Below are 20,300 nucleotides of genomic sequence, written 5' to 3' on the forward strand. Positions count from 1 at the left end.
TAACATACGTGTTTTTTGGGCAGTAGGAGGAAGCCAGAGTACCTGGAGAGAACCCACACATACATAAATGGGTGAACATGCCACAGATTGAACCTGGAACCCTCTTGCTGTGAAGTGATGGTGCTAACCACCACACCACCGTGCAGCACAGCCTGAAATATATCAGAGGAAAAGCTTCTAATGATTTATTTCACATTAAGAACTCTGCATCTTTAGTTTAAGTTGGTCTCTCAGATGTTTTGTGCAGTCCATGAAGGAAATGTGGAGAATAAAGAAAACTTCAAAACCAACAACGTAACATAATTATTCTAATAAACTGGTACAGATACTGCAAAGAACAGAATCAGCAGAAAACCAAATGTATGTTATTCAGAAATTGGCTGCTATATGGTAAAATATACATATATGGATAAAAGATTGACAGAATATTTCAGTGATAAAGTCAAATCAAATACAAGGGGAATGTGCAGATTTTTTTTTTTCTGTGTCAAAATTAATAAGAAATAATGAATTCATGAATGAATGTCGGGCTTTAACTTTCTGTTAAAGATCTCATCACTTTGGTCTTTCAAAAGCATGTCAGCGCTCTGCCATCTCTAAGGAAATGCTGCCAAGTTATAGAAACATGGCACGCGTTTCTCATACAGACGTCACTTCCGCCTCCTCCACAGCAAAACAAGATGGCGACTGTCGTAGAAAGAGTAGATGGATGTGTTGGATCGTTGGACTCAGACGCGGTGTCACTGAGACAGTCCTCCCCTCCGCCGGACCAGCCGCACCAGAACAACCCGCTGCTGGGGCTGCCCATCGTGGCCATCGAGACCATCCTGAACTTCCTCTCTTACGATGAGATCAGCCTGCTGCGGTCGGTAAGCAGCCGGAACAGAGCCCATCAGACCGGGCGGAGCAGCCTGGCAGCCGGGGCCGCTGTGCTCCGTGTGAGCTTATCTCATTAATGTGTTTGAGCCGAGGCAGCACACACGCACATGCACACACCGTCACCCGCACACACACACACCCAGAATGAGTGTGAGAGCAGCAGCGATCTGATCTCAGAGCAGCTGCAGCGTGCAGCTGTCAGCCTCATCTTCACCTCTCATCAGACACAACAGAGGACGTGTCTACAGGCACGCGCCCTCCTCATTGTTCACATCCCACGTTTTAGCGCGTGCACCGCAACACTATGTTCAAAATTAGCTGAACAGACGACCCAGTTTCCCTCTGTCCCGGTTTAAACGGTGTCAGCTGAGAGTTTCTGCTCAAAATGTGTTCCTGTTGTCAGACATGTCGTTATGAGGCTGATGTGGAGTGGGTGGTCCACAGCCAGGGCACACCTGGAGCTGGGCTCATCCATGCTGTGGGGGACCTGCAGTTTTAACGGGGTTGGGAGGATTCCTGGAGTTTATCAGTGAAGACTGAGTGAGAGCTTTTTAAGCTGTGCAGTTTGAGGAACATAGAGGGGGGGGGGGCAAAACGAAAATCTACCTATAGGAATTCCAGATGTTAAGTACACCAGGAACAAGCTTGAATGTCAGCACAAACAGGAATGTAACCTTTCCAAAGAGTCCTGAGAGCAGCTGGCATCCCTTTGCACTGTGAGGAGCACCTGAAGGCGAGCTGATATGAGAACATGCTGCTGATTGCTGACACACACAAAGACCAACAGCAGGCTGCAGATGCTGCTCAGAAAGCTGCAGCTTTGTCAGACACTACAGGGTTAAAACATGCCGAGACTCAGACTCAACTTTATTTGATTATTATTATGACTCCTTCAGGGTCTTGCATCTGAAGCTGAACTGTGAGCTTTGTTTGCATTCCACTCTTTCACATGATGGGAGCTGCACATTCTCATTTTACTACATTAAACAGTGTGTGCTCTTCATCAGTTCATATAAACATATTGAAGCATTTATTCTGCTCCTCCAGACTTATTTCATGTTCAGATTTGATGTAGGTAATTGACGCTTGAAGGTCCTGCAGTTTTTTTTTTCCCAGCTAAAGAATAACACGCTGTCCTATTTTATGTCTTTTTATCAATAATTACTTTTTGGTTGAGGACAGCTGCCTTAGTTTTTGGGCCATCTTCAACTCACGCACACACACAAGTCTCCAGTTTGTACACATTTTGTTTGTGAACATCCACGGATGGCTCTTCTCAATGCACTTTCACTCTTGCTGTTTCCTTTGCAGTCTCTCTGTGTGCTGCAGTTTCAGCCTTCTGATAGATAGATAGATAGATAGATGAATAGATAGATAGATGGATGGATAGGTCTCCCTCTCCATTTTAAAGGACACCGTTAGTCATAAGAAGCCCTCTGGTTCCCCTGCAGATGCCATCCCCCCTCGTCTGTTTAAAGAGGTACTTGCCACAATTGGACCAAGCATCCTTGAGATTGTCAATAGTAGCCTCTTCTCTGGTACAGTACCTGGGGATTTTAAACATGCAGCAGTATGACCCCAACTTTAAAAAACAGGCCTCGACCCCTCCCTCTGTTCCAACTTCAGGCCTATCGCTAATCTTTCATACATGTCCAAAATTTTAGAGAAGGTTGTCTACAATCAGTTGTTACCATTCTTAGAAGAAAATGGCATCACTGAGCTGTTCAAGTCAGGGTTCAAACCCATCCATAGCACAGAGTCAGCACTTTCAGGTTTCAAATGATATACTTCTATCAACAGACTCTGTAAAGTTTGTTGTGCTAGTGCTTTTAGATTTGTCTGCTGCATTTGACACTGTTGACCACAGCATTTTAATCTCTCGTCTCAAGCACTGTGAGGGCATCAAGGGTGTCGCCCTTGACTGGTTCCAGTCATACCTAACTGACAGAAGCCTCTGTGGAAAATTTGACAATTTTGTGTCTTCAACAGGTCCTCTTCAACAGCTCCTCTTCCACATGGGGTCCCCCAGAGCTCAATCCTCGGTCCTCTTTTATTTGCTCTTTACTTACTCCCCCCCGGTTCTGTTTTTAGGAAACACAGCATCTCATTTAATTTTTATGTCGATGATTGCCAAATTTATCTTCCATTGGCACAAAACGATTCCCACTCAGTCCAGCCACTGATAGACTATCTTAATGACATTAAAGCTTGGCTCTCATTCAATTTTCTTAGTCTAATGAAAACAAAACTGAAGTAATGATGTACGGACCAAGTTGTTATTCCTCCCCCAACATTGACCTTGGCTCTCTGTCCCTGTATCTCAAGGACTGTGTCACTAATCTGGGGGTCAAGTTTGACTCTGATTTTAAATTTGAGAAACGGATCAGTGGTGCAGTACAAAAAAGCTTTTATCAACTACATGAAATAGCAATGGTGAAACCTATTTTATCAAGACCTGACTTGGAAAAATTAATTTCATGCTTTTATTACGACTCGTCTTGATTATTGTAATTCCTTGTCCATAGGGATCAGCCAGGCTTCCCATGCCCGTCTGCAGCTTGTGCAGAAGCTCAGAGGTGACAGAGCATTTACTGCTGCTGCACCCAAGCTTTGGAATGAGCTGGCTTTAAATGTCAGACAGGCCTCCTCGCTTCCTGTTTTTAAATCTCTTCCAAAAACGCACTTTTATTCCATCGCCTTTAACTTTTGTCTGTCATTCCCTAAAAAGCACTCGCAGTGAGCTTGTTTTATTTTTTGTTTTTGTGTTTGTAATCCCCCTGTCTGTGTTAGCAGTCCAGTCCAATTTGTCATTCAGCTGCAGTCCCAGGTACTTATAAGTCCTGACCACCTCCACGTCAGATCCCTCGATGGAAATGGACTGGAGATGGGGTCTCTATCTCCATCATCTCTGCTGTTGTTTTCCCTTTCCTCCCCCTGACTGCTGGGGATGGGTGTTGAGGAGGTTGGTAGGGGAGCAGGGTGTTTTTTTTTTTTAGACACATTAACATTATAGTCACACCTGTTGAAGAAGTGGTTAAACTGGTTTGTTCTCTCTGTGTTCTCCTCTGCTATGCTGCGGCTCTTCTTGCAGCCTGTGATGGTCTACATCCCCTCCCAGACCACTTTTAAGTTGTTTTGTTGAAGTTTCTGCTCCACCTTTCTGCTCTAGGACTCCTTGGCCTCCAGCAGACGGACCTTTAGTTCCTTCTGTGCCTGCTTCAGCCCCACTCGGTCTCCATCTCTGAACGCCCTCTTTTTTCTGTTGAGGACATCCCTGATGTTGCTCGTGATCCAGGGCTTGTTGTTTGGGAAGCAGTGCACCGTGTTAGTAGGGAGCACCGTGTCCCTACAGAAGTTCATGTAGTCCGTAATGCAGTGTGTGACCCCCTCGATGTCCTCACTGGGTGGCTGCTGCAGTACCCTCCAATCAGTGGACTCAAAACAGTCCTTCAGAGCCTCCCATGCCTCAGGAGACCACTTCCGAGCGGGTAGTTTGGTTGGCCCTTGAGCTTTGGTTTGTACAGGGGCTGTAGGAACACCAGGTTGTGATCCGACTTTCCCAGTGGGGTAGGGGGATGGCTGAGTGTGCCTCCTTAGAGTTGGCATGTAGGAGGTCTATTGTCCTGTTCAGCCTGGTGGGGAATTCAACAAACTAGTGGAAATCCTGAAGTGTATTAGAAGAATCAAGGCCTCAGGGTGCTGGGTTTGCAGCCTCGACATGACAGAGTGAATGATGTCACACGCTGTGTCCGCGTGAACTCGCGGAGGAATGTAAACAACAATGGCGATGGCGTAGGAGAACTCCTGCGGCAGGAGACTCACCGCTAGCAGTTCAGTGTCCTGCGAGCAGAACGTCTCCTTCACAGTCACATGGCCCTGGGTTCTGATACAGTGCCAGTCCCCCTCCTTTCCTCTTGCAGCTTTGTTTACAGTCCCAATCAGCTCTAACCAGATGGAAACCGGGCAGCTCCGCATTAGCATCCACTACGTTGCCGGTCAGCCATGTTTCAGTGAAACACAACAGGCTGCACCCCCTGTAGGTCCTATCATTTCTTACCAGGGCGGCCAGCTCGTCCATCTTGTTTGACATAGAGTTCACATTCCCCATAATCATGGAGGGAACTGCAGGCTGATACCTCCACCGTCTCGTTCAACGTTTAGCCTTTAGCCTAGCTCCGGCTCGGCAGCCTCGGTACTTCTGACGCAGCTCCTCAGGTATGGGGTGAACATACCCGGCATTGTCCGGAGCTCGAGCAGCTTCTCTTGAATAAACAAGCTTTTTGCTGCTGTTTTCTAGTTGGAAGTACTCCATATCCATGGGATATATATTAACAGGCAACTTGCAAAAGTTGAAAAATGACAGACGTTAGTTAGTGTTGTTAAAACACTCAGACGTCAACAGAGCTATGTCAGTGCCGAGAAGCGGAGAATTTAAAGATGATGAACATCTTTAAATGCTCTGTAGTCTCCCGAGCATTTGAAGTAAAAAATATAAAGCAAATCCTTTCTTCTTTGCTAAACCATTTTCATTTTATTAGAATGTATTCACTGATATTATCTGTGGCTAAAACTTTCTACCTGAGGGCCTCTAGTGGTTCATTAGTGTTTGTTGAAGGTTATATAGCTGACATTTAGACACTTTTTAACAGGTTCAAATGTTACCCCCATGATTGGAAACCTGTGGTATAAAAGTAAAAGAAAACTGAGGACTGAATAAAATTTCAGTGTTCTTCAAATGGATCAGTCTTGGCTACCATCGTTTAAATGAGTGTGGCCAATAGTTTTCTAAGGGTGGGTGGTAGTTTTGTGTGTATTTGTAGAGACCAGAATGAGTGGGACTGTTGTTTTATGCTTAAAAAGGGTGGTGGTTTGTCATTTAAAGAAGTGATCAGTGTTAAGTTCCTGCTTTGCCGCCACACAGTCCTGCACAGGTTAACCCTGCTAGCAGTCAGTGGGTCTACATGATGAGATTAACTGGATTATAGCTATAGTAGGGTTCTGCTCCTTATCTGAGGTTAATTATCCTCGGATACATGGCGGTGAATGAATGGAATCACTGGCACAAAGCATGTCATACCCCGGTACGATAGGTGGCGCTGTCCCCATTTCAGCTATCGCTAATAGAGCCACTTCCTGTTGACGTCTTCACCACCAACAACAACAAACTCAGGCATTCAGAAAGATGGCGAACGCAGAGTGAGATGAAGCTGCGTCCCTCTACATCTGTGATGAGCTGGTTATGGCACAGACGATGCACAACGGCGCATTCTCCATCATGTTGTTTGTTTCTTTCTGACGGCGGCGACAACAACAGTAATATCGTCTCCTTCCACGAGGGAAAAAATCTGGAGCATGCGCAGAACGCTCGATCCGATCCACTGTCGTCTACGTGCACGTTCAGTGGGCATTTGGATCGAGTTATCCCGGGGTCTTAATTCGATCGCAAGTAACCCGATCCGATTCGATTTCTTGTCAGATTAAGGTGTCTACATGAACTGAATAACTCAGTCTTATTGTAATTTAGCCATTAATCCGATCCGATGGCCCACATGTAACCCCACTGAGACAGGAACACCAGTTTTAAACTGTGTTGAAAGCTGACAACCAGATGAAAAAAGGCTTGACCTGCAAAAGGAGACGACCGACAGGATCTGCTCAGTCCACTGCTGTGAAAAGCGTCACCACAAACTGGTTAGTGTTGACTCCACGATACGACCTCTGATGTGCATTGTCACACCAGTTAGAGCAGAGAGGAAGAGGACTGGAGGAAGTTTGGATAGGAAGGAGGAAGGAGGGGGAAAGGTAATGACTGGAATTACTCATATTGTGGATCTGTGCAAATCCTTCCTCTCCTGACTCAGTAAGAATGTGAACTGTGGAAAAGCTGCAGATTTGAGTTATCACAGAGTGAAGTTTGACATTCTGAGCTGATAACTGATTACTGAAGCTTTTACTGTCACCTCAGTACAGTGGTCCTGTTTATCTGAGCATCTATTTGTACATTTACAACATGGTACAATATACGAAGTGCATTCATGTATTTATTAGCCACATGGCCCCGTGCTTAGTTTCCCCCCAATGAGTTGCTGCTGTAGTGTTTAAAGTCTGAGGAAAGCAAGTTCAGAGCCTAGCATGGAGAAACTGTATGTTACATGAGTTAGACTGTAGTTTTACTCAGTGGTGGAGTTGGATTGATTTCCTGATCAGGAGTTTTAGGGCTGGTCTGTAATCAGAGCTTCTTGATGCTGTGGAGCAGAAATTTCAGCCAACCCTGTCTCTAAAGCTGGAATGTTGTAAAGAGACCCCTTTCGGTGCATTAACCTCCAACCATAAGTTGTGTGTCTGACAGCGAGCTTGCTGACTGTTCAGCCTTCACACAAATACACCTTCTGTTGAAGTAAGAATTTGCAGACCTTGACCTCTCTGCTTTAAATGCAGAGGAATAATGATATGAAGAATTTGATTAATCCAAAATAATTCTTCACATACCTGAGTGAACATGACGTGCATCACAAGAAGAATGAAGAAAGAGCTTTTTTCCACTGTCTCACTTGACTCTTTATGTCTGAGCATCTCCTGAAGCCACTCAGTCAGATTTCATTTCTTATTTATTTAAATGATGTTGTGCACAGCTTCTGTGTGTTGTTCCATCTGAGGATGGATTCACCTTATAAAGACCAGATTATTTTTATGATCTGATACAAAGAACCACGACAAATCATAGTTTATATCTGAGACTTTGCTTTTGCTTATGATTATATACCTGTAAAAGAAAATGAAAGAAAAAAAACACTTTAGCAATCCCAAAGGGAAATGATACTGTTGCAGTACTTCCTAATTCATTTATTTTTATTTAATTTTGCCTCTTTCCGACCTGTCAGTCTGTACATATCACTTTAAACACAGTGTCAGCTGCAAACAGACCCACAGCTTCATGTGACTTCAGCTGTCAGCAGAATCCTCCATGGTTTTATCTTTTATCTTCTAACCCTACATTTCCAGCTGCTCCATCCACTGTCTTTTGTTTAACACAATGTTTGTTAGCTTGATATGCATTTTTCTGGGAAAACTCTAACTGTTGAGGGACTGACAGAGTTCATGGTGGTGACGCTTCTCACCTGACAAACAGCAGTGATGGTGTCCTCAGGTGAGGTTACATTCACCTTTTCCTGCCGTAGATAACAACTACATTGTTACTGTTGTACAGTTAAACATTCACAGTGTAACACTGGCTGTTCATTGAGCCGCAACATAGTGAAAAGAGAGATTTTCTGCTGCTTCCTTCCACCACAAACACTTTGTACACAGATATGACGTATTATGGTGATATGACATGCTGTCATGAGAAACAGGGAGTCTAGAAGAACTTTGATGTAATACTGAATGCATAATCTAATTTTGTACAACCTTAAATAATGTTTATGCATTGTAGCTCTTTTCATCACTTCCACACTCATGTTTGAATAAAGGAACATTAACAGATGAATGATTACTGTGACTGACTGACCGACTGAATCCTGTCACTGCAACACATGGATGAAGACATGGATATTAGCTATCTCATGTTGAAAAGGACTAAAATGTGGACCATTTAATCACCCTGCTCTGCTCTGTGCTGGAGTTGGTCCCCTCTGGGAATAAATGTCCAATAAAGATGTATTGCTTGTCTTTGGGTGTCTACACTGTGCTTAGTGACTTTAAAGTTGCTTTGAACACGACTCCCTCTTTATGGTCATGTTGATTTTCATGTGAGACTATTTTCTTATTCACCTCTTGTCTTCTTCAGGTGTGCAAACGCATGGACATGATCTGCCAGCGTGTGCTGAATCAGGGCTTCCTAAAGGTGGAGCGGTACCACAGTTTGTGTCAGAGGCAGGTCAAAGCCCAGCTGCCCAGGTCAGTGTCACATTGCCTCAAGCTCTGCACAACAAATCCATGCAATGAAGTCAAATCATCATGGTGATGGTGTTCCAGAGGGTCTGCACATGATGAAATAAATATGCATCCAATGGGTGGAACACCTTGAGTGTTACACTTTGAAAGCTTTCTTGGTATTGGCTTCATGTTAGATAACCTGTTCAAAGAAAGTTCTGATGCTGTGGTTCAGGATACATTTGCCGTCTGAGGTCCGAGGTTGATTCTACTCCGAGTCTCTGACTCCAGCTACGTTTGCTAAAGATAGCTTTGAGTTATTAACTTTATTTTTTTATATCAGCACTGTGAATAATGAACCCTTTGGAGACATTAGAGAGCGATCACACTGCATGCAGGTATCACTTTTCCCATGATAGAAAACACACTTACTGACAAGCTTTGTTGTTGTTGAACATTGAAACATCTGTGTATGTATATCTCTTCATTAAATTTATTCTGAAAGCTCGTAGTGCAGTTGTGGCACACAGTCCAGCCTATTCAGACCTAATGTAATATGTGCAATCTGGTGGTGAGTTTTTACCTTTATACTTTCCTCATACCAAAGGGAAATAAAGGGGCTGATTATCATTCTCAAGACACACAAACAATGATTCAAAAATATTTTTTGCTACCGATAAGGTGAAATGAAATAAAACAAACACAGCTGAGGTTTAGGAATGCTGTCTGAAGAAGGGTCAGGTATGAATAGGTTATATTTCTAACAAGAGTTCTCTTCAAGTGTGTTATTGTGAATTGTCTAGGCGGGAGTCAGAGAGGAGAAACCATTCATTGGCCCGTCACGCAGACATCCTGGCAGCTGTGGAGACTCGCCTTTCACTGCTCAATATGACCTTCATGAAATATGTCGACTCCAACCTCTGCTGCTTCATCCCTGGAAAGGTTTGCTCAACTACTAACAGCAGGCTACATACACAAAATCTCCATGTCAACACTGATGTTGTCCCATTTTGTGATCATTTTAGAGTCTAAGGAGAGAAGTTGCAGGATTAAGACCAGATTTAACCTCCACATGCCTTACATATTTCCATCTTTGGTTCAAACACTGGCTGAACATAGGCTTGTGTTGTTCTGCAGTAAGCAGCTGTAACACCCTAAGCGTGTTTAAATGACACCAGAAATAAAATGAGAGCTCATCTCCAGCAGAATATCACTTGGCTGTTAAGTACATGTGTGAACAAAGAAAAAGTCCAAACCAAATTTTTTACATTCACACATGAACACAGCTCTACTCCTAAAATTCACAAAGATGAGGGGATTCTTCACAACAGTTCCCTGTGGGTCTCCTGTGCTGTTGACCACCTTCTCACTGTCTGATTGTCAGGTAGCCAACGATCCAGGTGGCTGTGCAGGCATCCACCACTTTTTTTTTACAGCTTCTTACATAACAGTGCAGGCTGAATTGTATTAAAAGCAATCAATCAAATAAATCCAATAACATGATCCGAAGAGGTGTCTGTGTTCCTGGAGGCAGGAGAGGAGCATGCGGAGTGTTGTTGAAACTTGGCCATCAGTCAGATCCTTCACTGATCTTTCACCATAAAGCCTGTCTGATCCCTGACCAAAGGTCTCTCGTGTTGTTCTGCTGGAGCTTTCTTTCCATCTTTTTTTCTGTACACTTCCTTGCTCTCTGTTCCTGTCAATTCAATCCAATTCAATTCAAGTTTTATTTATATAGCGCCAAATTACAACAATTGTCATCTCAAGGCACTTAAATGATATAGTCCAATTCAAGCCAATTGGAGTTCAATTCATTGTAATCATAATCCAATCAAATCCAATTAATTAATTTAAAAATAATCCAATTAATTCATATAGAGCCAATTCAAAAATAATATCCTAGCTAAGGAAACCAACAGATTGGACCGAAACTTGTCTTCAGTCCAATCTCCCGTCCTGAGCGTGCCTGAAGCGACTGTGGAAAGGAACGACTCCCTTTTAACAGGAAGAAACCTCTGGCAGAACCAGAACCAGGAAGGGTGGCCATCCGCCTCGACCAGCTGGGGTTGAGAAGACAGAAAAGAGGGAAAAGAGGGGGGAAAAACACCATAACACCATTCAAAGGATACCTGTTGGAACAGGGAAACACAAGTTAATAACCACAATAATGTCACATGTACATAAAATCAATTGAGAAATTAAACGGGGGGGGGGGGGGAAGAGAGCAAAGTGAGGAAAGGTGTGACAGATGAGGTCCCCCAGCAGTCTAAGCCTATAGCAACTTAACTATGGGATGTTTCAGGATTACCTGAGCCATCCCTAACTATAAGCTTTATCAGAAAGGAAAGTTTTAAGCCTAATCTTAAAAGTGGAAAGGGTGTCTGTTTCCCGGACATTTACTGGCAGCTTATTCCACAGAGAGGGGCCTGATAACTGAAGGCTCTGCCTCCCATTCTACTTTTAGAAACTCTGGGAACAACAAGTAAACCTGCAGTTTGGGAGCGAAGTGCTCTGTTAGGAAAATATCTTACAATGAGATCTTTAAGATATGATGGAGCTCGGTCATTAAGAGCTTTATATGTGAGGAGAAGAATCTTAAATTCTATTCTGAATTTAACAGGTAGCCAATGAAGACAAGCTAAACTGATCTCTCCTGTTAGTTCTCATCAGAACTCTGGCTGCAGCATTTTGGATCAGCTGGAGGCTTTTCAGAGAATATGTGGGACAGCCCAATAATAAGGAATTACAGTAGTCCAATCCTGAAGTAACAAATGCATGAACTAGTTTCTCTGCATCACCCTGAGACAGGATGTTCCTGATTTTAACAATATTACGAAGGTGAAAGAAGGCAGTCCTAGAAACCAGTTTTATATGTGCGTCAAATGATAAATTCTGGTCAAAAATAACTCCAAGGTTCCTCACTGTAGAACTAGAAGCCAAGGAAATACCATCTAGAGTAACTATATAACTAGACAATTTCTCCCTGAAGCGTTTTAATTTTTTACTATTTTGTTTTTTTAATTTTCTCTAATTATCTCTTGCTGCTGCAACATGAAAATTTGCCCACTGTGGGGTGAATAAAGGAATTCTTATTCTTATTACTGCTGCACAGTGGGTGTGTAGCCAGAGGTGAGGAGAACCAGCGACCAGTGGTCTGATTTTCCTCATGGAGGATGGGCAGAGGAGCTCTCTTACAAGTGCAAAGAAGAAGAAATTAGGACCTCCCAACAAATCAAGTTATCACTGTTGCCATGTCAACATAGCAAAGACAGTCAGATATTGCGAAAACATTGTGACTTGAAAAAGAACAAGCACAGATATATTTATGAGAGCTGCATTCCACTTAAAGAAAGTTCTGCTTTTGCACAGGTTTTTAAAAGTAACTAGTACAATACAGCCCTCATTAATACACCTGAGACTAACACCATATATTTAATTATTGTCTTATCTTATGCTATTCATATTGTCATTGCAATATTCAGCAATAATAATGCACGTTGTATGTTTTCCTAATAACGCACAGCCCGAGAATAAATCCAGTGTTTTATGAGGTATTGACTTGGTTGACCTTCCAATGGACCTGAAGCAACAACATAAGTTATTAATGTAACCACGGATCTATTCAGACTGCTGGTTGTTGTGTCAGTTTTAGGTTCATGATAGTTACTCATAGTTACCCTGCCCCACTTTACCAACCATACACCACAGCATCTGCATCCAAACTGAATCCCTATCTCCTGCTCCATCAAAGGTTGCTAGAAACTTGGGTGTCATGATTGATGACCAACTAACCTTCAAAGATCCCGTTACCTCGGTTGCTCGTTCGTGCCGCTTTGCATTACTAAACATAATAAAGATCAGACCATACCTAACACAACATGCCACCCAGCTCCTGATACAGGCCATGGTCATCTCCCGCCTTGACTACTGCAATGCTCTCCTAACTGGTCTCCCAGCCTGTGCTGTGAAACCTCTGCAGATGGTCCAGAACGCGGTGGCGCGTCTGGTCTTCCATCAGCCTAAAAGAGCACACGTCACCCCTCTGTTCATTGAACTCCACTGGCTACCCTTAGCCGCCCGCATCAAATTCAAGTCCCTGATGTTAGCTACAAAGAGCTTAATGGAACGGCTCCCATCTACTTGAATGCTCTTGCAAAGGCTTATGTCACAACTCGGTCCCTCCGTTCATCCCAGGATTGTCGTCTAGCAGCTCCTACACCACGCCTAAGACAATCCAAACTCTGTTCATGTGTCGTCCCACGATGGTGGAATGACCTACCGAGCGCTACCAGAACAGGGGCGTCCCTGTCTATCTTCAAGAAGCTCTTGAAAACCCAGCTCTTCAGAGAGCATCTCCTATCCTAGCACTTACCTTGTACTTCCCCACCCCCTCTATCTCTGCACTTTATCTTTCTGCTCTTCCTTCTATGCCTGCATCCTATCTCTACTCTGTCACCTCTGACAGAGTCGGACTAATGAGTTCCTTCTATATAGTTTATTGTTAGCTTTTTATATAGCTGTTATATCTTCATTTGTAAGTCGCTTTGGATAAAAGCGTCTGCTAAATATATAAACATAAACATAAACTTTAGATGCTTCTTATCGCTCATGAAAACATCCTGGAAGACATCGTGCAGAATTGGTGCCTTTGGCTGGAACATGCACAAAGGTGTGGGCACATTAATTCCTTTGGGTTTTTGCTTTTTAACAGCTTATCTGAAAGAGCAGATTGGAATCCCTCCTGAGTTTTATGTGTGAGATGTGTATCACTAAAAGCCTTCATTGTTATTACCCAGCCATGTTTCAGAAAAGTCTGACAGGTACTGACAGAATTTCTCAGACCTGTCCAGGACAGGCCCCATTGAGACATCCAGAATATTAAGCCACTGCTAGTATTTTCTCTTGTGTGTGTTGTCTGGTTGTCTTATTCCATGTGCCTCTGTGTGTTATCAGGTGATAGATGAGATTTACCGTGTGCTGCGCTACGTGAACTCCACCCGAGCCCCCCAGCGAGCTCACGAGGTTCTCCAGGAGTTGAGGGATATCTCCTCTATGGCCATGGAGTACTTTGATGAGAAGATTGTTCCCATTCTGAAGAAGAAGCTGCCAGGGACGGATCTGTCCGGCCGCCTCATTGGCTCTGCCCCAGGTCATTTGCACATGTTGCTCATAAAAGTGCTCTTAAAGAGTTAATAAGAAGAATGCAGCCTGCAGGGAGATGAATGCATAGATTAGCTGCTGATTCAGCACTGAAAAATGCAAAGTGTGTCCCGAGTACCAACATGAGCAACCAATGCAGTCATTGTTGTGCAAATGTTTTTCTCCACTTTTGATTTAACAAAAGTGGCTTTGACACCAAAGGTACCCTAAGTTTGCTAAAGTCCTAAAATATGACATCTGTAAAAATGTTAATGAGTAGAACATACATGAATCTCTGGCTAGTTCAGAAAGCAAATGTCTTGGCTCTGATAAAGTGGATGTGTTTCTACTTTCTCACTTTAATGCCCTTACAGATGGCTTTGTAGACACAGGTGATCCACAGTCCCAACCTGCCAATCACAGCTCTGTGTTTCTACTGCTGAGACGCTGAACAACATGTTTATATAGCTGTTATTGGGCAACTTTCTGAGCGCTTGAATAAGGTTATGGTTGATAATGAGGGACGTGTCACCCCTGTCAACATGTATCTCTGTCTTTCTGAATATTTTACTTGCTTCATAAAACATTATAATCAGATCACCCACAAGGCCTCTGTCTTACAGGGGAACGCTCAGCAGGTAATAGTACGCCTGCTTGGATTTTTGCATTCTTTTTCTTGCTCTTCTCTGGCATTAGTGGCCTTTATTTGGACAGTAGCTGGACAGGACAGGGGGCAGAGAGTGGGGTAAAGATCACCTCTGTACACGTGGCACCTGCTCAACACGGCACCCCAATTTGAGCATTTTAAAAAATTTCAACATATTACGAAATACATTGAATTTGTGATAATTTTCAGAGAGTCCTGTGATTAATGCCAGCGTGAAATCCCTTGACAGTCCACAGTTGAACATGAGGGCAGCATGATGAAGCTGAGTCATCAGCCTCTACAGCTGGGTGGGACCTTTCTGGGCCTACATGGACCAGAACTGAGGGTTCTGACTGTTTTAACCTCTGGAGTCTGTACCTGTGGAAGCAGATTATTACCACTGCCTTTGGACTTTGTTTTATCAATGATTTTTCTTTGTGTTGAAAGGAAGGGATTTTTTTTTAAACAGCAGGTTCCTTAACAGGAAGTGAGTAAAATGTATTCATATTGAGCTTCACAGGACCAGACGTCACAAAGTGCTCCAGAAAGATAAAAAAAACGGCTAGAGATACAAACCAAATGTTTCATAGAGATTTTTAAAAAATTGAGACGATAGAAATAAAAAGCAATCAAACAAGATAAATGAGACAAAAGCCTGTTTTAAACAACCGGGTCTTAAGCTGCTCTTTTTTTTTTAAAGTTGTCCACCGTGTTCACAGATCTTAAGTCCAATGGGAGAGAGCTCCAAAGATTAGGGCCAACAGTCCCAGAAGCACAGTCTCCTTTGTTCTGAGTGGAGATCGAGGGTCAACCAACAACCCTGATCAGGACCCTGTTGTTGTGGGGGTGCAGTTAGTTTAACAGATACACAGGGGCCTGGCTGTGCAAAGCTCAGAATGTTGGAACAAGGATTTTAATATGGACTCTGAACCTGATGGGGAGCAAATGTAAAGAAATCAAGACTATGTTCTATGGGACCTTCTGGGTGTCTGACAGCTGCATCCTGGACCAATTGTTGCCGATGCAGAGATGAATTGCTCAGGCAAGTGAAAAGGGAATTACAGTAATCCAGATGAGACAAAACAAGGTAATGGGAAAGGCAAAGAACAATCTTATCATCATTCATCTGAAGAAACATGTCAGGATCAGTGGGGAGGCACTGAGTTTACAGTTCCTTTACTCTGAAGCTCTTCCTCAGGCTCCTCTATTCTGTGGGGTCCTCCAAAGGAGCCCTCTGATTTACTACCCATGAGGCACATAACGTTCAGCCCGACCTTGATTTTCTTGGCATGCACATGATACTTAGTTAAATGGGCAGTTGAAGTCTGGCACCACACGTGCATCCTTTACTGTGTCCTGCTTCACCAACGTAAAAGAGCGCACGTTTCCATCTCAGAGAAGTTTTAATGAGCCCTGCACCAGCAGCGTTAACATACCATAATCTGGGAGCCTCCTCTATTGATGTTAAGAAAGAAGCTGAACCTTTGGTGTTATTATGCCCTCAGGTTTTATGCTCAGGTGACAAGAGGAAAGGAAAAATAATTAATTAATCGCAAAGATAGATTGAGTGGTTCAGGCCAGCCAAGATCAGCTCATCTCTGTCTGCTGCATACTTAGAAACAGTCGCTGCACTTTTATTTCCTCCGGACCTCATTATTGAGATGCCTTTTATTCTGGAGCAAACGGGTAACATATCCAGACAAAGTGCTGCAGCCAGGGAGGTAACCATTTTACACCAATCCTTCACTGTGAGTTTAACTTTTTACTGCCTGTTTCTGAGGCTTGGATGGTCGGCTCCTGCTTTTATCTGTAATTCTATGAGCCTGATCTGAAGGATGATTCCTCACCGCAGTGTCACCGGAGGTTCATCAGCCTACTGTGTCCGAGCCCCTGAGCAGATATGAAGCAGCTCCACTCAGTCTTCTCTGAAACACACTCTTTCAGTTTGTTGTACAAACTGTTTCACCTGGTTTTCATCTCAGGTTTTCATTCTTAGAAAGTTTGAAGAGTTTTTGTCTTTGAAAGCTAGTTTATAAATGCTTATTCATAATTCCTCTAATAAAAAGCTTTATTTTTAGTGTTTATAGTAGAAAAAGCTGTTGGCTGGAGGTAAGACTTTTGGTTCTTCGTGTCCTGATTTGAATTCTTCAAAATATTTGGACACAAAGCTGCAGTGATGTTGGTTCGGGCATAGCTGAGCTCACCCATGGTTCTGAGCCATTTTTAGTTCATTAAAAAATGACACAAAGTTACAGCTCAGCTCGCACATGTTGTTCCTGGTGGCAGGCTACAACCTGGATTGGCATGAGAGTGTGTGTGTGAATGAATAACACGCTGTGAAATACTTTGTGGGCTCCATCTAAGTGCGGACCCTTGAGACCCCACAGTGGATAGATTTGCGGTTTAACTGCCTGACACACGTCACACTGCACCGTCATTACTTTGTTTTGCTCACATGGTCGCACCTCGTCTCCAGGCACCGTGTTCCGGCCTCTGATTGCACGTGTGAGGACTGAATCTGTGGTCGTCTTTCTTTGTTCTTGTATCTGTCGCACGTGCTCACATAATGCGACGGAAAAAGAAAGTCTGTCAGTTTTTTAACCAGAGGACAAAGTATGCCGTTAGGTCTGCTCACGGTGATGAAGTGAATCTGAAGGGGGGACTTTTAGTGTGTGGTGTGGTCAGCGGGTGTGATGAACGAAGCACATGAACGAATGATGTTGGTGTTAGTGGCTGTTAGGGGGTATTCTGTGAATATTTAGGCTCTTCTTCTTCCCACAGCACTGATCCTTCATGCAGTTTTACTTTCTCACTCCAAGTTGTTTAAGTTTTTGTTGTGCATCTGTGAAATTCTAAGGGGTCTGTCTTGTCCCCTCTCAGTGGCAGGTCCATCTACCTCCTTGACCACCATGTCCCTGCTGGCCAAGAACACGCCCTCCCGCTCTGAGATGACAAAGGTGCAGCAGCAGGTGAAGGTGAACGGCGCCTCCATGACAGTGCTGCGGAGGGAGATGCAGGAAATCCGTGTGAAGCAACTTGAGCAACAAAAGCAGCTGCAGGACCAGGAGCAGAAACTTCTGGAGCAGAGTCAGGTGATCGGTGAGCAGAATGCCCGCCTTGCTGAGCTGGAGCACAAACTCCGCGAGCTCATGGACAGTAGTGCTGCTGCTATGGGAGGGTCCAGGCCCACCACTGCTGCCCCCTCCACATCCAGCAGTTCTGCTGTGTCTTCCACTGTTGCCAACACATCGGCTGTGGTTTTGGTGAGCGACAGCGTGTCTGTAGCCTCACCCAGAGAGCAAGAGAGTGATGGAGGCTCATCGCTTAAACGCACCAGAAAGAGCTCAGACCTGCCACGACAATCCAAACGCCTTCGCAGCAGGAAATGAAACTCTGTGTCGTTTCAAGTTTTCCTTTTGGTTTCCAGGTCCGACTGATCACACTTTGTATCCTGTACCCTGCATCAGCACCCCCGTTCCAACCCCACGCATCGCGTGTACTGCCTCACACACATCGATGCGAGCACCTCCAGTGGTGTTGGATGTGAGAGAGCGAACTGACTACCTGATGTCTGCAGCTCAAACACCGGAGCGCCAACAGCAGCCAGGACTTTGCACAACATTGACAGGGTCAACATTTGATTGTCTCTTCAAGGGCTGTTGGAGCCCGCTGTTTCCGTTTAGTCAGCAAACTCCATAAAAACATTGTTAAAAAAGAATGCAACAACTCCCAAATACTGTACTAGTCCAACGTTGAGTGGGAAGGTGTGACGACAGTGTCCTGTGGTTTCAACACTGGATTAATCCATATGTGATGCTCTAAGTGAGAATGTCTGACAGGAGACTGATTCTATCTACAGTGTGTCCGTGGTTGTGAAGGAAGATGTCAGCCAGTTCAACAGTGTGACTGTCTCTTTAAAGGTTCTGCACAGTGATCCTGAGTCTGTTTCCTCAGCTACACTCTTTCTGCATGCATGGCTTCTTTACCACTGAACTAAAGCATTAGAGGGAGAGTGGATGCCATCTCTACTGTATGTTTACTGAAGGTAACATGAGGATGACTGCATGGTCATACTTTTACTTACTAATTCCAGGGGTCATTGACTTAACACAGGTCTCATTGTTCCATTATTCCTGTTTCTGAACTAATAACCCAGAGGGATGGCTTTTTATGGAAGGAAAGGCAGGATTCAGATGCCATTAATCAAAGTGGCCCTGTAGCCAGGCAGGGTAGAACAGTTAGCAGCAGCTCTGAGTGCTCGGATCCTCAGAGATGCAGCAGGGATGGAGGCTGTGCTGCCTGTGAAAACAATCAGCTGATGCACATACTTCATGTGAGTCGTTACTGTTTACGACTCTGTGTCAAACAGTGTGTGCTCTTTTTTCACGGTAGTCCCATATTCCAGCTCTACTGCTAACTTTTCTCAGTGTTTTTAACCATATCTCACAGCTGTGCAAATCAGCTGGTGAAGACTTTGTGAACTGCAAAAAGCCGGTTAATTTAGTTTTAGAATTTGTTTGGAGGCTGAAAGATATGTTTAAATATTTGCTTCATATTTTTTCCGAAGGGGCTCTTTTAAACTGCATCTGACTCAGTCTGTTCTGTTTGCACAGGCAGGAATCCACTTTAATGCTCAGAGCTCATGCAAAGGCCACCCATCCTCCTCACACATTGGATTCACAGGCTAGTTATTTGTAGAAAAACAGTGGAGATAATTTCAGGATAATTTTGCATATGCAGAGACATAGTAAGGGTTAGGCTTTCTCACTTTCTGATGCCATACAGATGGTTGTGGCTTTTCTAGTCCTACCAAGACACGGTGAAGTGGAAAGCCTGGCCTTGCTCTCAGTAAAAGCGAGTGATTGGCTTGCAGTGATAAGAGAGGGCTGCTCATCACATGGGTTTCAAAGCTGTGTCAGCTCCTGCCTGTGGCCATGTCCTCCTCTCCTGTACAAACTTGTCTTTTGCCTTGTGTTGCTAGTTTAGCTGTGAAATCATTGTGTGGCTGCACTTTTGTTTTCTCTGTTTTTTGGATGACCTGAACCACTCTTGGCATGAACTTTTGGAACTGCACTTGTGTTTATTATAGTTACACTGGGCAGTAAAACATGCAATGTAATCTAGTGGCTTAATTTGAAAGAAGTTGTACTGTAATCTTCACATACTTAAAGTTGTAGATTGTTAATTATTTCATGTATGTAAACGAAGAAAACTATGTTTTGAATTGGCTGGTCTGAGGCCGACTGTAAGGTTCTGTTGCACACATTACTGTTACAAATGTACAAATCAAACCTATTAAATCTTAATCTAACTACATATCTGTGTATGTTTGCAGCCGTTATGCTTGACTTAATCCTTTGTAGCTTAATTAATATCACCTAATTTACCTTGAGGAGATTGGAAGCATTTTTGATATTTCAGTTGTCAAACATATTGTAAATCGGAGGTATCGGAGATGTAACGTTGCACTTTAGTTGAATTAGATTTATCAGAACTGTTACACGCATTGCCAGTGTGGGGGGAAAAAAAGAATAGACCAAATGAAAAATGTGTTGCTTGTGAGCGTTTCATTTGGTTGTGGCAGGCTGGAGGTTGGATCCCCAGCCCCTCCAGCTGTCTTTGAGCAACATACTGAACCCCACATTTCCCCTTTGAGATCATGAGTGTGGGACTGTATGATATGAAAGGTCTATTGTTTTCATGTCCTGTGGTGGCAGCAGCCCTTAGAGCTGAGATAAGATGAAGAGGATCAGCTCTTATGTCA

At 43.7% G+C, this 20,300-nt stretch overlaps 1 protein-coding gene across 1 annotated transcript; it reads left to right on the forward strand.

Annotated features, from left to right (window-relative positions):
- Positions 1 to 664: 664 nt before the first annotated feature.
- fbxo28 (F-box protein 28) lies at positions 665 to 19,852 on the forward strand. The gene is made up of 5 exons (XM_072391541.1): positions 665 to 869; positions 8,666 to 8,775; positions 9,555 to 9,693; positions 13,705 to 13,900; positions 17,417 to 19,852. The coding sequence occupies exons 1-5, from the start codon at positions 681 to 683 to the stop codon at positions 17,923 to 17,925; spliced, it is 1,143 nt and encodes a 380-aa protein (XP_072247642.1). The 5' UTR covers positions 665 to 680; the 3' UTR covers positions 17,926 to 19,852.
- Positions 19,853 to 20,300: the final 448 nt, after the last annotated feature.

Source organism: Leuresthes tenuis, unplaced genomic scaffold, assembly GCF_036924035.1.
Source record: "Leuresthes tenuis unplaced genomic scaffold, fLeuTen1.0.hap1 SCAF_8, whole genome shotgun sequence".
NCBI classification, from domain to species: Eukaryota; Metazoa; Chordata; class Actinopteri; order Atheriniformes; family Atherinopsidae; genus Leuresthes; species Leuresthes tenuis.